The following is a 15,671-nucleotide window of genomic DNA, read 5'->3' as shown; positions in this document are numbered from 1 at the left end:
GTGCTGAAATTACATTTAACAAAATGTAATTTAATAAATTTAACAAAACTCAACATTCACTCTTGATTTTAAAGAAATAATGAAACAGGGGCTGAAGGATACTTCTTTAATATGATAAAATGTATTTCAACCCAAAAGCCAGCATTTTTTAGTGACAGATACTAGAATGATGTCCTCTATCACCATTATATTTTTAATCAATTCATATTTACATTTTAGTAATTAGCAGTGAAAGAATGACTTACATTTGGCATTCTGAGTTACAAAGGAATGGAGAAAATAACTCCCCTCAAAATGAAATTGATTAAGGTTAAAGATGTTTTGCAGCTTTTTTAGAAAGGAAAATATAAATATAAACAATCCTTTTAAACATTCTTGAAGGTGAATTTTTCCTAGAAAAAAATAATATGAGGCCATGGAAGGGCACTTCTAGCTGTTACTCTGGGTAAGTCAAATTAACAAAGATGGCCTGGTGCTGGTGGCCACATCACCAATATTTTTTAATATAGTTCTTAAGGTCCTAATCAATTCAGGCAGTCAGGAGACAGAAATGAGATATTTAAAAATTGGAAAATCTAGATGTAAAAACATGATTATTTATAGGGGATATGATTATATAATTGGAAAACTCAAGAATATGAACTGAAAAACTATCACATGCTTTTGAATACAGTAAGATGGCTGCATATGAAATTGATATAGAGAAATCTAGCCTTCCTTTATACCACTAACAACCAGTTAGAAGGTGGTATAGGAGAGAGTCCATTTACAACATCAAAAATAAAAACTACCAAGATATACACTTATGGAAGAATATTCAAGAGCTAGATGAAAATTTTAAAACACTCCAATAGAACACACACACACACACACACACACACACACACCCTGAACAGATAAAAAGGTATGTCATTTTCTTGACTAGTAAGACTATGTTAGTAAAGATAAGCTAGGTTTTGCTGTTTTAACAAATAATCCCAAAATCTCAATGACTAAAAACAACAAAAGTTTATCTGTTGCTCATAGTACAAATCCATCATAGCTTTGGAGAAAAGAACTTCATTTTATACTTTCAGGAACACAGGCTAACAGAATAGCCATCACCTTGAACACTATAGCTTATCATGCCAATGGAAAAGGAGACTCTGCTGCTGCACCGCTAAGTCGCTTCAGTCGTGTCTGACTCTGTGCGACCCCATAGACAGCAACCCACCAGGCTCCCCCGACCCTGGGATTCTCCAGGCAACAACACTGGAGCGGGTTGGCATTTCCTTCTCCAATGCATGAAAGAGAAAAGGGAAAGTTAAGCTGCTCAGTCGTGTCCGACTCTTAGTGACCCCATATACTGCAGCCTACCAGGCTCCTCCATCCATGGGATTTTCCAGGAGAGAGTACTGGAGTGGGGTGCCATTGCCTTCTCCACAGGAGACTCTAGAGGGTCTCAAACTAACAATGGCAAGCTTAGCACAGAAACGACACACATTAATTCTGCTCAGATCTCATGGACAAGTACTAGGAAACAGTAATAATAACTTAATAACTATCACAAAGACTCAGCATCATAAAAATAAAGCTACAGCAAATAACAGTAATCCAAGTCTATGCCCCAACCAGTAATGCTGAAGAAGCTGAAGTTGAACAGTTCTATGAAGACCTACAAGACCTTCTAGAACTAACACTCCCCCAAAAATGTTCTTTTCATCATAAGGGACTGGAATGCAAAAGTAGGAAGTCAAGAGATATCTGGAGTAACAGGAAAATTTGGCCTTGGATTACAAAATGAAGCAGGGCAAAGGCTAACAGAGTTTTGCCAAGAGAACGCACTGGTCATAGCAAACATCCTCTTGCAACACCACTAGAGAAGACTCTATATGTGGACATCACCAGATGGTCAATACTGAAATCAGATTGATTATATTCTTTGCAGCCAAAGATGGAGAAGCTGTATATAGTCAGCAAAAACAAGACCAGGAGCTGACTGTGGCTCAGATGATGAACTCCTTATTGCAAAATTCAGATGTAAACTGAAGAAAGTACTTGCACCACCTGGGAAGCTCCAAACAACTAATAATCAGCTATTAAAATATTAAAAGAAATCTCAAAATAATTTAAACTATATATATATTTCTCAGAGTGGAAAGGGCTTTTTAAATTAAGGCACAAAGCATTATTTAAAAATATATAAACATGAACTCCTTATTGCCAAATTCAGACTTAAATTGAAGAAAGTGGGAAAAACCACTAGATCATTCAGGTATAACCTAAATCAAATCCCTTATGATTATACAGTGGAAGTGAGAAATAGATTTACGGGACTGGATCTGATAGACAGTGCCTGATAAACTATGGGCAGAGGTTCATGATATTGTACAGGAGACAGGGAGCAAGAACATCCCCAAGAAAAAGAAATGCAAAAAAGCAAAATGGCTGTCTGAGGAGGCCTTACAAATAGCTGTGAAAAGAAGAGAAGTGGGGGGTGGAGGGAGGGGGGAAGAAAAAGAAGAAAAGTGAATGCAAAGGAGAAAAGGAAAGATATACCCATTTAAATGCAGAGTTCCAAAGAATTGCAAGGAGAGATGAGAAAGTCTTCCTCAGCGATCAATGCAAAGAAATAGAGGAAAACAATAGAATGGGAAAGACTGGAGATCTCTTCAAGAAAATCAGAGATACCAAGGGAACATTTCACGCAAAGATGGACTCAATAAAGGACAGAAATGGTATGGACCTGACAGAAGCAGAAGATATTAAGAAGAGGTGGCAAGAATACACAGAAGAACTGTACAAAAAAGATCTTCATGACCCAGATAATCACGATGGTATGATCACTCACCTAGAGCCAGACATCCTGGAATGTGAAGTCAAGTGGACTTTAGGAAGCATCACTATGAACAAAGCTAGCAGAGGTGATGGAATTTCAGTTGAGCTATTTCAAATCCTGAAAGATGATGCTGTGAAAGTGCTACACTCAATATGTCAGCAAATTTGGAAAACTCAGCAGTGGCCACAGGACTGGAAAAGGTCAGTTTTCATTCCAATCCCAAAGAAAGGAAATGCCAAAGAATGTTCAAACTACCACACAATTGCCCTCATCTCACACGCTAGTAAAGTAATGCTCAAAATTCTCCAAGCCAGGCTTCAGCAGTACATGAACCATGAACTTCCAGATGTTCAAGCTGGATTTAGAAAAGGCAGAGGAACCAGAGATCAAATTGCCAACATCTATTGGATCATTAAAAAAGCAAAACAGTTCCAGAAAAACATCTATTCCTGCTTTATTGACTATGCCAAACCCTTTGACTGTGTGGATCACCATAAACTGGAAAATTCTGAAAGAGATGGGAATACCAGACCACCTGACCTGCCTCCTGAGAAACCTATATGCAGGTCAGGAAGCAACAGTTAGAACTGGACATGGAACAACAGACTGGTTCCAAATAGGGAAAGGAGTACGTCAAGGCTGTATATTGTCACCCTGCTTATTTAACTTCTATGCAGAGTACATCTTGAGAAATGCTGGGCTGGAGGAAGCATAAACTGGAGTCAAGATTGCTGAGAGAAATATCAATAACCTCAGACATGCAAATGACACCACCCTTATGGCAGAAAGTGAACTAAAGAGCCTCTTGGTGAAAGTAAAAGAGGAGAGTGAAAAGTTGGCTTAAAGCTCGGCATTCAGAAAACTTAAGATTATGACATCTGGTTCCATCACTTCATTGCAAATAGATGGGGAAACAGTGGAATCAGTGGCTGACTTTATATTGGGGGGCTCCAAAATCACTGCAGATGGTGATTGCAGCCATGAAATTAAAAGACACTTACTCCTTGGAAGGAAAGTCATGACCAACCTAGACAGCATATTAAAAAGCAGAGACATTACTTTGTCAACAAAGGTCCGTCTAGTCAAGATCTATGGTTTTTACAGTAGTCACATGTGGATGTGAGAGTTGGACTGTAAACAAAGCTGACTGCCAAAGAATTGATGCTTTTGAACTGTGGTGTTGGAGAAGACTCTTGAGAGTACTTTGGACAGCAAGGAGATCCAACCAGTCCATCCTAAAGGAAATCAGTCTTGAATATTCATTGGAAGGACTGATGCTGAAACTGAAACTCCAATACTTTGGCCACCTGATGCAAAGAACCAACTCATTTGAAAAGACCCTGATGCTGGGAAAGATTGAAGGCGGGAGGAGAAGGGGATGACAGAGGATGAGATGGTTGGATGGCATCACTGACTCAATGGACAAGAGTTTGAGTAAACTCCGGAAGTTGGTGATGGACAGGGAGGCCTGGAGTGCGGTTCATGGAGTTGCAAAGAGCCGGGCACTACTGAGCGACTGAACTGAACTGAACTGAATATAAACATATAAAAATAAAAATTATTTAGAAAGAAAAACCCACCAAAAGCAGAGTCTAAACACAAGTGGGGAAAGTTTTGTAGTTTATAACACAGACAAGGGACTAATTTTCTGAATATTTGAACAGGTCCCAGAAATCAATTTAAAAAGCAACAGAAATAAAAACAAAAATAAACAATTGGGACCTAATTAAACTTAAAAGCTTTTGCACAACAAAGGAAACTGTAAGCAAGGTGAAAAGACAGCCTTCAGAATGGGAGAAAATAATAGCAAATGAAGCAACTGACAATTAATCTCCAAAATATTAAAGCAGCATATGCAGCTCAATACCAGAAAATTGAATGACCCAATCAAAAAGTGGGCTAAACAGACATCTCTCCAAAGAAGACAAATGGCTAATTAACACATGAAAAGATGCTCTACATCACTCATTATCAGAAAAAAGCAAATCAAAACCACAATGAGGTACCATCTCATACCAGTCAGAGTGGCTGCTATCAAAAAGTCTACAAACAATAAATGCTGGTGAGGATGTGGAGAAAAGGGAACCCTCTTATACTGTTGGTGGGAATACAAACTAGTACAGCCACCATGGAGAACAGTGTGGAGATTCCTTAAAAAACTGGAAATAGAACTGCCATATGACCCAGCAATCCCACTTCTGGGCATACACACTGAGGAAACCAGAATTGAAAGAGATACATATACCCCAATATTTATTGCAGCGCTGTTTACAATAGCTAGGACATGGAAGCAACCTAGATGTCCATCGGCAGACAAATGGATAAGGAAGTTGTGGTACATATACACAATGGAATTTTACTCAGCTATAAAAAAAGAACACATCTGAGTCTGTTCTAATGAGGTGGATGAAACTGGAGCCTATTATACAGAGTGAAGTAAGTCAGAAAGAGAAACATCAGTACAGAATATTAACGCATACATATGGAATTTAGAAAGACAGTAACAACATTCCTATATGTAAGACAACAAAAAAGACACAGACGTAAAGAACAGACTTTTGGACTATGTGGGAGAAGGCGAGAGTGGGATGATTTGAAAGAATAACACTGAAACATGTCTATTACCCGATGTATAATAGATGACCAGTGCAAGCTCAGTGCATGAAGCAGGACACTCAAAGCTGGTGTCCTGGGACAACCCAGAGGGAGGAGTGGGAAGGGAGCTGGGAAGGGGCTTCAGGATGGGGGGAGACATGTGCATCCATGGCTGATTCATGTTGATACATGGCAAAAACCACCTTAACATTGTAATTAGCCTCCAATAAAAATTAGTTAATTAATTTTTTAAAAAAGGAACTTGATAACCCAGTTAAAAAATCGGCAAAGTATTTGAATAGAATCTTCACAGAAAATAAAATGCACATGGTTCTTAACTCTGTGAAAAGAGTTAACTTCAACCTATAATAAAAGTAATGCAAATGAAAGCATGGAAGTGCCATATTTCATCTATTACATTGACAATGAACAAAAAAGTTGATAATATTTGTGGGGAAATACTCTTTTATAATGCTGACCAATATATAAATTGTTACAACCTTTTTGGAGAACAATTTGACAAAAATTTATCACAATTACAAAATGTTTACCCTTGATTTAGAAGTTCTACTTTTTGGGACACACATACAGGTATACATATGTATATACAAGATTGTTCATTGAAGTACACTTTTTATAATCCAAAATATTGAAAACAGCATAAATGTTATGTTAACCTCATTAGAGGTTAAGTAAATTCTGGTAAATCTAGACTTTGGAGTACTATAAATCTGTAAAATGAATGAGTAGACTCTATATATTAATACCTAAATTCTAGCTTGTTATGAAAAAATCAAACATTGTAATTTTAAATGTATAAAGAGTGGGATAAAAGAGCCTATGTACTTTGCTACATATGTAGAAAGTATCTCTGGGTGGAATACCTGGGTAGCCCTAAAGGAGGGGCCTAATGGCCAAGAATAAGACTATTAAGGAGGCTTTTCACTCTATTTGTATTTTTAAAATACTGCACCAGGTGAATGCAATTATTTATTTTAATTTAATATAACAAAGGAAAAAAAACATAAAGGAACTGGAGAATGACCAGAAACATGTTACTTCAAATTCTCAACTGGATGATAGTGTTTACATGTAAAAACAGATTTAAAAGACTAGGAACATTCATTCTGGGAAGAGAAAAACACACTATAGAGCAGAAAATATTTCAACAATTCTAAGGTAACTTCAGCTTTGAAATGAAAATTTCTGTCTACACACTAAATGTCTTTCTTTTACACCTTGTTATTCCAGTGCTTAGTTTTCAAATGAATTCAGTCCTCAAAAATGTAAATATGAGAACAGGGTACTTTGTTTTATTCACTGCTGTATCCATAGCATCTAGAACAGTGCTTGCCAAATAGTACATATTCAATAAATATTTGTTGAATAAATGACATAGATTTTTCCTATAATTAATGATAGCCTTTTCTATTATAGATCTTAGTTTAACATATTGTAATTTTAGGTTAGAAAAGTTCTCCAAATAAGGTAACACAGTATTATAAATTAACTATTTTAAAAAGGGGAAAGAATTTCTACAATAAAAAAATGTTTCTTAAATCCCCAAAACAATAAGTTGGCAACCTCAAACACAAAGGCCAAGAATGGCAGGCTAATTTCAATTTTAAAAATCAAGACTAGAACCTGTTTCCTGTAGGTCACTCCAGCATCAAGGCTCCCATGGCAACATGAAGTACATAAACCTGCCTGCCATCTCTCACTTTAATAGATCTTCTGTCCAACTTCACTTCAGTAAAAAGTAAATTAAAAGAAAGAATCATAGGTCTTCTGGTGAATGCAAGATGAAAGTAATTCAGAATAGCTGCAAGCATTTCTAAGCTTTTGAAGTTGGTACTTTGGAGATCAACCATGATCCTCAAAATATATTTTAGAATCTCTGCTAGAGATATATATGAGTGAAATGGATGTTACATGACATTTCTTATTTCTAAAAAATACACCTCCTTTTGCTATCTTAAATATGCTTCCATCTTACAAACCTTCTATAACAGAATCTTTTAGAACAGCTAACCTGACAAATCAGAGAAGGCAATGCACCCCACTCCAGTACTCTTGCCTGGAAAATCCCATGGACGGAGGAGCCTGGTAGGCTGCAGTCCATGGGGTCGCTAAGAGTCAGACACGCCTGAGTGACTTCATTTTCACTTTTCACTTTGATGTATTGGAGGAGGAAATGGCAACCCACTCCAGTGTTCTTGCCTGGAGAATCCCAGGGAAGGGGGAGCCTGGTGGGCTGACGTCTATGGGGTCTCACAGAGTCGGACATGACTGACTTGACTTAGCAACCTGACAAATACATATATACTGATAGGATAATGAGGGAGGATATTTGAAATCAGGACTAAACCAGACAACTAGACATAATATTTACATCTACCTTGCCCGCTGGATCAGTCTGTAGGCATTGTACTTGCGGAATAAGTATCCCAGCCGAACTTTGTCTGTATGAAGTGTCTCAATTATGAGATTCCTAGCTTCTGTGTGTAGCTGTGAAGGGAGTATAGAAGCTTTTGTGGCCTGATTTAAGAGTATCAGGTTCTTCCGCTGAGCCTCCACATCAACAAAATAGTTCTCTTCTTTGAGCTCTTGGGGATAGGAAGTGGGCACCATCATCTTGGGTTGCTTGGTATCTGAAACTGAAGTCAGCACCCAGGGCATATTGACAGGGGGAAGTGGGGATTTCTGGTCCCATTCAGAAGGTGAGCTCTGCTGTGTTTTGAGTAGTTGAGTCGTAACAAGAGAAGGTAGTGGTGTTACAGGCTTAATGAGAGTAGGAAGGGTCCTCTCATGAACATAAGGGGCTTGTGATACTGGTGTCTTGTAATCAGTGAGATGGCACTTAAACATTCTAAATCGTTCCACGGTAAAAGGATCTTTGGGTATCTGGATTTCTTCAGAAGCGTCAGGGGCTTGAATTACCTTGAAACTTGGAGCACTGGGATGGACCAATACTGATTTCAATTTCAGAGAAGAAATAATTGACAATCTTTCCTTCCTTTTCTTAGAGACAGCAGAGGACAAATCTTTCTGTGGCTTCTCAGGGATTGAGGGAGTCAACAGTGTTAGGGGATGCCCAGGGGTGGGAGAGACCCATACTGGGGAAGCTTGCCCAGGAAGGGTCCTTGGTGACAGATGCTGCCTAAGGGTAGAAGGGGCTTGTAACTGGGGAGGTTGCTTATGAGTGGCAAAGGTCTGGGATGCCTGAAACTGCTCAGAGAGTGTTAAGCGTCCAGATTTCAAGAACTCTTGAGGGATGGAAGAGGTCCCAGGAAACAAGCGCTTGCCAGAAGAGAAAGGAGCCCAGATTTTGGGAATCTGTGCAGAGGTGACTGGGACTCCAGATATAAGGGGCTGTCTGGGGTCAGGAAGGGGCTTCAATGTCAAAGGTGACTGGGGAGTCATAGAGTCCCTAGATGTGAAGAATCGCCCAGAACTAAGAAGGGCCTCTGGTTCAAGGGGCTGCTGTGAAGTGGGAGAAAGCTCAAATATTGGACTGGGAACTGGTGTTGGGAACGGAACAGAGGTTGATAGATCCTTAGACACTAGGGTCTGTCTGGAGGAAGGTGAAGTCTGTGGTGCCAGGAGCTTCTCAGGGTCTGAAGGAATCCTCATGCCCAAGAATTTCTCAGAGGGGGCTTGTTTAAGAGGAAACCTTGATAGATGCATAGGAGTAGAAGGCACCTCAAATACAAGGGACTTCTCAGCAATAGCAGCAGATGATACTGGGGACATCTTAGGAGTGTGAGGAATATGTTTTGTGACAGATTTATCAGTAATGGAAGAGATCCCAGCTTTCAGAGTATGCTCTGAAGGAGGACCAGCCCAGGGTGGTAAGGGCTGCTCCTTCATGAGAGGAGTTGTTGATGTTGGGTCCTGCACAGACCTAACAGTAATACCCATGGACTTAGCCTCCCCTGGGGTGAAAGGAGCGTCCAAAGGTTGGATTTGTTCTGGGATGTGGGGATATTCTAAGGTATACACTTTATCTGAGGTGAGAGGAACCCCTAATTCTGCAAACTGTTCACGAGAGAGAGAAACCCCCAATGCTTGAGCCTGTCCTAAAGTGAAAGGGGCCCCCAAACCCTGAGCCTGTGGAATGGTGACAGGGATTCTCAGTGCCTGGAACAGCTGAGGGGTAAGAGTGATGCCCTGAGCCTGTACCTGCTCAGGGGTGATGTGTATCCTCAGTGCCTGGGCCTGCTGAGAAGTGAGAGACACCCAAGGTGCCTGGGCTTGATCAGGAGTGAGAGTGATCCCTAGTGCATGGGCCTGCTCAGAGGTGACATGGATACCCAGGGCATGGGCCTGTTCAGAGGTCACATGGATCCCCAATGCCTGGGCTTGCTGAGGGGTGAAGACGATGCCCTGAGCCTGGGCCTGCTGAGGGGTGGCAGGGATTCCCAAATCCTGGGTCTGCTGAGGGGTGAGAGTCAGAGTCTGAGCTTCAGCCTGCTGAGGGGTGACAGGAATCCCCAGTGCCTGAGCCTGTTGAAGGGTGAAAGAAACCCCCACTTCCTGGATATGCTGCAGGGTGACAGGAATCCCCAGTGCCTGGGCCTGCTGAGGGGTGAGAGTGATCCCTGGTGCCTGAGCTTGTTCAGGGGTGAGAGTGATCCCAAGTGCCTGGGCCTGCTGAGGGGTGAGGGTGAACCCTGGTGCCTGAGCTTGTTCAGGGGTGAGAGTGATCCCAAGTGCCTGGGCCTGCTGAGCGGTGAGGGTGATCCCTGGTGCCTGAGCTTGTTCAGGGGTGAGAGTGATCCCAAGTGCCTGGGCCTGCTGAGGGGTGAGAGTGATCCCTGGTGCCTGAGCTTGTTCAGGCGTGAGAGTGATCCCAAGTGCCTGGGCCTGCTGAGGGGTGAGAGTGATCCCTGGTGCCTGAGCTTGTTCAGGGGTGAGAGTGATCCCAAGTGCCTGGGCCTGCTGAGCGGTGAGGGTGATGCCTGGTGCCTGAGCTTGTTCAGGGGTGAGAGTGATCCCAAGTGCCTGGGCCTGCTGAGGGGTGAGGGTGATCCCTGGTGCCTGAGCTTGTTCAGGGGTGAGAGTGATCCCAAGTGCCTGGGCCTGCTGAGGGGTGAGAGTGATCCCTGGTGCCTGAGCTTGTTCAGGGGTGAGAGTGATCCCAAGTGCCTGGGCCTGCTGAGGGGTGAGAGTGATCCCGGGTGCCTGAGCTTGTTCAGGCGTGAGAGTGATCCCAAGTGCCTGGGCCTGCTGAGGGGTGAGGGTGATCCCTGGTGCCTGAGCTTGTTCAGGCGTGAGAGTGATCCCAAGTGCCTGGGCCTGCTGAGGGGTGAGAGTGATCCCTGGTGCCTGAGCTTGTTCAGGGGTGAGAGTGATCCCAAGTGCCTGGGCCTGCTGAGCGGTGAGGGTGATCCCTGGTGCCTGAGCTTGTTCAGGGGTGAGAGTGATCCCAAGTGCCTGGGCCTGCTGAGGGGTGAGGGTGATCCCTGGTGCCTGAGCCTGTTCAGGGGTGAGAGTGATCCCAAGTGCCTGGGCCTGCTGAGGGGTGAGGGTGATCCCTGGTGCCTGAGCCTGTTCAGGGGTGAGAGTGATCCCAAGTGCCTGGGCCTGCTGAGGGGTGAGGGTGATCCCTGGTGCCTGAGCTTGTTCAGGGGTGAGAGTGATCCCAAGTGCCTGGGCTTGCTGAGGGGTGAGAGTGATGCCCTGAGCTTCAGCCTGCTGAGTGATAGGAATCCCCAAAGCCTGAGCCTGTTGAGGGGTGAGAGAAGCCCCCATGTCTGGGATATGCTGTGGGGTAACTGAAATCCCCAGTGCCTGGGCCTGCTGTGGGGTAAGAGTGATCCCTGGTGCCTGAGCTTGTTCAGGGGTGAGAGTGATCCCAAGTGCCTGGGCCTGCTGAGGGGTGAGAGTGATCCCTGGTGCTTGAGCTTGTTCAGGGGTGAGAGTGATCCCAAGTGCCTGGGCCTGCTGAGGGGTGAGTGTGATGCCCTGAGCTTGAGCTTGCTGAGAGGTGACAAGAATCCCTAGTGCTTGGGCCTGCTGAGGGGTGAGAGTAATCCCTGGTGCCTGAGCTTGTTCAGGGGTGAGAGTGACTCCCAAGGCCTTGACCTGCTGATGGGTAAGCATGATGCCCTGAGCCTGAACTTGCTGAAGGGTAACAGGAATCCCCAGAGCCTGGGCCTGCTCTGTGCTAAGAGCCATCCCCAAACCCTGAGACATCTTAGGAGTAGTTTCCCTCAGCGCCTGAACCTGATTAAAGGTGTCTGTGATTTTCAGTGCCTCGGCCTCTTCAGAAGTGAGGTCAGTTTCCATTACTTGGGCAAGCCTAGAGGTAAGAGTGATGGACTTTGCAAGAGATGCTCCAGAAACAGAAGAGGATTCACGTGAGGAAGATTGTGTGGAGATGGGAGTAGTGGTTGGAGTGGGATGCTTTCCTTCAGCCAGATCCCCTAATTTCTTAAGATTCCCAGTGAAATCTTTTCTTTGGTGTATCTGCGGTATGTCTTTCGGTGTGCTCTCCCAACTGTGAAACAATGGGACTGAAGTCTGACTGAGCACCTGTTCTAGTTGTTCAGCTGTCTTCATCTTCTTTGCTGTTTTTTGCTTCTGACTTTCATAGTCCCCTACCTTTCTCCTTGCCTTCTCCTCCTCTCTCTCCAAACTGCTTTCTTGCTCCAGATGTCTCAGTTCCTTCTGAACCTGCATCATCTGCTGTCCTTTCTCCTTCTCCAAAGGCACACCTTGTTGTTTCATTTTTTGTTTCCATGCTTCCAACTGCTGCTGCTTTGACTTCTGATACCCTTCTTTCTCCTCTTCCCTTTGCTTTTGCTTCTCATCTAACTCGATCTGCTTTTGTATCTTGTGTTTTTGCTGTCCCTTCCACACCTCTTCTTCCTGCCCCTGTTTCTGCTTCTGTTGCCCTGGCTTTCCCTCCTTCATTGGGAGCCATGCCCCTTCCTTCTCCAAATTCTTATTTATCATCTCAAACCTCCTTTCTTCTAGCTCTTGTTTTTCCTTCTCTTTATAGTCTGTCCCTACTGTTGAGGCTTCTGGAACATTCCTTTCACTTTCTAGTTCGGTCAAGATCATTTGTATTAAATTGTCAGTTAGTGGGTCAAGCCTCTCCAGTGAAATTAAGGTGCTAATTTCTGACTTTGCACTAGTTGTTTCCTGAGAATGCCGTTCTGGCATAAATGAGACTGCCGTTTTTTGTTTCAAAGGTTTCTCTCTAATTCGTCCTTCATTTTTTGTATCTTTGTATTTTCTTAAGATTTTTGTCACAGTTTCAGCCACTTTTTGGAAATATTCCTCCATTTTTGCCTTTATGATTCCTAATTTCTCAACTTCTGATCTTCTTAATAACTCTTTTTTTGACTCAGTATTTTTATACAAGGGCTTTCCTATGTTATCAGTTTTCTCTTTAAGGAATGACACTATGGCTTTCTGAACTCTTCTAGGTTACTCTGTTCACTTTCGCCATCTGGAATACCTGATTTAGCAAGTGTAAGAGACTTGAATTTCTTTGTGAAGACTGACATATCTTTCTCTTCAGATTTTTCTTCTTTTCTTGTAGTGCTTCCTGGAGAGATATGGTGTTTCTTTCCTTTTATTTTTTCAGAGGAATAATCAAGTTGGCTCAAACTGGATGGCTCTGGTGGGCTGCTCATCTCATTTCTGCCATCTTTGTTCACTGACTCAGTGGTGAGCTCCTCTTTATTCTCTGAAGAAATTTGACTTTTACTCTGTGAATATTCAGATTTAGCCTTGCTGAGTTGTTCCATTATAACACTTGTTCCACTTTTACCATCTTGGCTCTTGTCAGAAGGGAAATCAGAAGGAAAATGTTGATTTTTTGATTCAGTGAGTGACATTGATTTGGCTTCAGGAAAGGGTTTTGTTTCTTTTCTCTTCTTATCCAGTGCTTGTACTTCTAAGTGGTGATCAGGTTTGGTCCCTGTGACTTTCTGTTTACCTTTATCATCATTCACATTCGATTCAGAGGTCTCCTGCACAGACAGGCCTTTTGTGTGCATTTTTTTCTGTGACTGGAACTCGTCAGCCCCATCTTTCTGAAAGGCACCACCTTTCTTCACTGATATCTTATCTTCAGTGATCTCTCCAGAAGACTTTTTCTGCTCACCAGTTAAATCTTCAGTAGCTACACCTTGGGCTGCATATAAAAGAGATGAGTCCCACTTGATCCCCAAGGCTTTGGTCCCTTTTTTGGGGGCCTCATCTACCATGTTTTCAAATTCTTTGGCCAAAATACTGTCTAAATTGTCTTCTGTGTCAGCTTGGCTAATGGCTGATTGTGGAGAAGGCTCAGGTAATACTTTCAGTGTTGATGTGGGCAATGCTTGGTGTTCTAAAACTTTGGATCGAATAAGGTGTTCATATTTTTCTTCTGCTTCTTGAAGTTTTTGCTGAAGCATTTCATTTCTTTCACTGAGATTTTGTATTATCTTCAGGGAAATCTCTTGTTCTCTTTCAACTGTCTCATTTGCATATATATCAGAAGTATGGAGGTTAATAGCTTTCACTTCATCATTTAGTGTACTCAAAGCTTTAGAAAGGTTTACTGTTGTTGATGATATATATTTAATAGCATTGTTTTCCAGTTTATTGAACATTGAAGTACCTATGAGTTCCTGAAGCATATCTTGGATTTCTGACACCTTTTTTTCGGTGGCAAATTGATCACTAATCATCTGATCTGGTCTTAAAGCATGAGCTGTTGCAGGTCGCTTTATAACTCTTTCTTTCCATGATTTCCATAGAGAACCTCTAGATGCTAGAAGAAAAAAGACATAAAACATCAATGAGGTTGCATTTCTCCTTTTGTGCTGTGCTGTAATCTAAGTCTAAGTGTAAGTGTTAGTCGCTCAGTTGTGCCCGACTCTTTGCGACCCCATGGACTGCAGCCCGCCAGGCTCCTCTGTCCAAGAGATTTTCCAGGCAAGGATACTAGAGTGGGTTGCCATTTCCTTCTCCAGGGGATCTTCCCAACCCAGGGATTGAACCCAGGTCTCCTGCACTGCAGGCAGATTCTTTGCTGACTGAGCTACAAGGGAAGCAGACTAGGGAATTTAGCCTAAATTAACAGATAGATATAGGGTGAAGTTTCATTAGGGAAGTTTGGCCCCAAAATAAACAGCATTATTTTCAAAAGAATGACGCTTTCTCCACAATTATCTAGAAGTTCTTCTTCCAGAGTTTAGGAGAAAAACTCAGCTGTGACCTCAACTTACTTTAGGTTACAATTTTGAGATTAGATTAGGATGAATACCAAAATTTTCCTTTGGTTTTGATAATGCTTGATGCTTTCCATTTTTTTTAATGGGTTCCTGTCTTTCGTTTTTCCCATTTCTGAGTCAAAGCTAACCTTAGTTCTTTCAGAAGGATCACAAAAAATAGAAGGCAAACATTTGAAGGGATTTTCAAAATGGCTGAATGAGAAACTCAGCAAATTTTTCCCAAAAGAGTAAGAAAAATGCTGAGCAAATTTGCCAAAACCAACCATTTTAGGACTTTGGAAACTGACCAGAGGCATACAACAAATTGAGAAGAATTAGTTCAAGAAAAATTTGCTGTGATGTTTTAGCTTGTAGCTGCTTCCATCTCCAACTCCCTAGCCCTATGGCCTGGTAGTTCTACCAGAGTGAAACAGGCTGTGAAGACTGACAACTCTGCTGCCTGAGGGGGTTGATTTGATCTGGAGCAATGCAAGATTATAACAATACTACTTTAACCCATAAATAGATTCATTAGCAAAGAGTATAAGCCTTACTAGATTAATCTGAATTAATTGATGATTGACTGATCATTGGCTGACCACTAAGCTATGCTGAACCAAAAGTAACCCTTAAAATTCAGGCTTAAAAATAAAAACCGGAGTTTCCCTGGCAGTCCAGTGGTTAAGACTCCTCTGGTGGGTTTGATCCCTGATCAGGGAACTAAGATCCCACAAGCCTTGAGGTCAAAAAACTAGAATGTAAAACAATAGAAGCAATACTGCATCAGATTCTATAAAGACTTTAAAAATTGTCCACATTAAAAAAAAAAAAAACTTAAAAAAAAGAAAACCAAGTGGAAAAACTGGAGTTGAATAGTATAATACCGGAAATGAAAAATTCACCAAAAGGGCTCAACAGCATACTTGAGCTGATAGAAGAAAATAACCAGCAATCCTAGTGCTAGATTACTAGAGACTGTCTAATCGGACGAACAGGGAGGAAAAAGCAATAAAGAAAAATGAACAAAGGCTCAGAGATTTGTGGGA

General features: G+C 42.1%; 1 protein-coding gene across 1 annotated transcript in view; it reads right to left on the bottom strand.

The window, feature by feature from the left end:
• The window catches only part of FAM186A (family with sequence similarity 186 member A), a 90,004-nt gene that overhangs the window by 28,132 nt on the left and 46,201 nt on the right, over positions 1-15,671 (bottom strand). The window contains 4 exon segments of the mRNA XM_065935063.1: positions 7,812-8,831; positions 8,922-11,494; positions 11,744-12,837; positions 12,840-14,183. Of these exon segments, the coding sequence (XP_065791135.1) occupies positions 7,812-8,831; positions 8,922-11,494; positions 11,744-12,837; positions 12,840-14,183 (6,031 nt within the window).

The sequence above is a fragment of the Muntiacus reevesi genome, chromosome 4 (assembly GCF_963930625.1).
Source record: "Muntiacus reevesi chromosome 4, mMunRee1.1, whole genome shotgun sequence".
Taxonomy (NCBI): domain Eukaryota; kingdom Metazoa; phylum Chordata; class Mammalia; order Artiodactyla; family Cervidae; genus Muntiacus; species Muntiacus reevesi.
The sequence above is the reverse complement of the archived record's forward strand: the minus strand, read 5'-3'. Positions and strand labels throughout refer to the sequence as shown.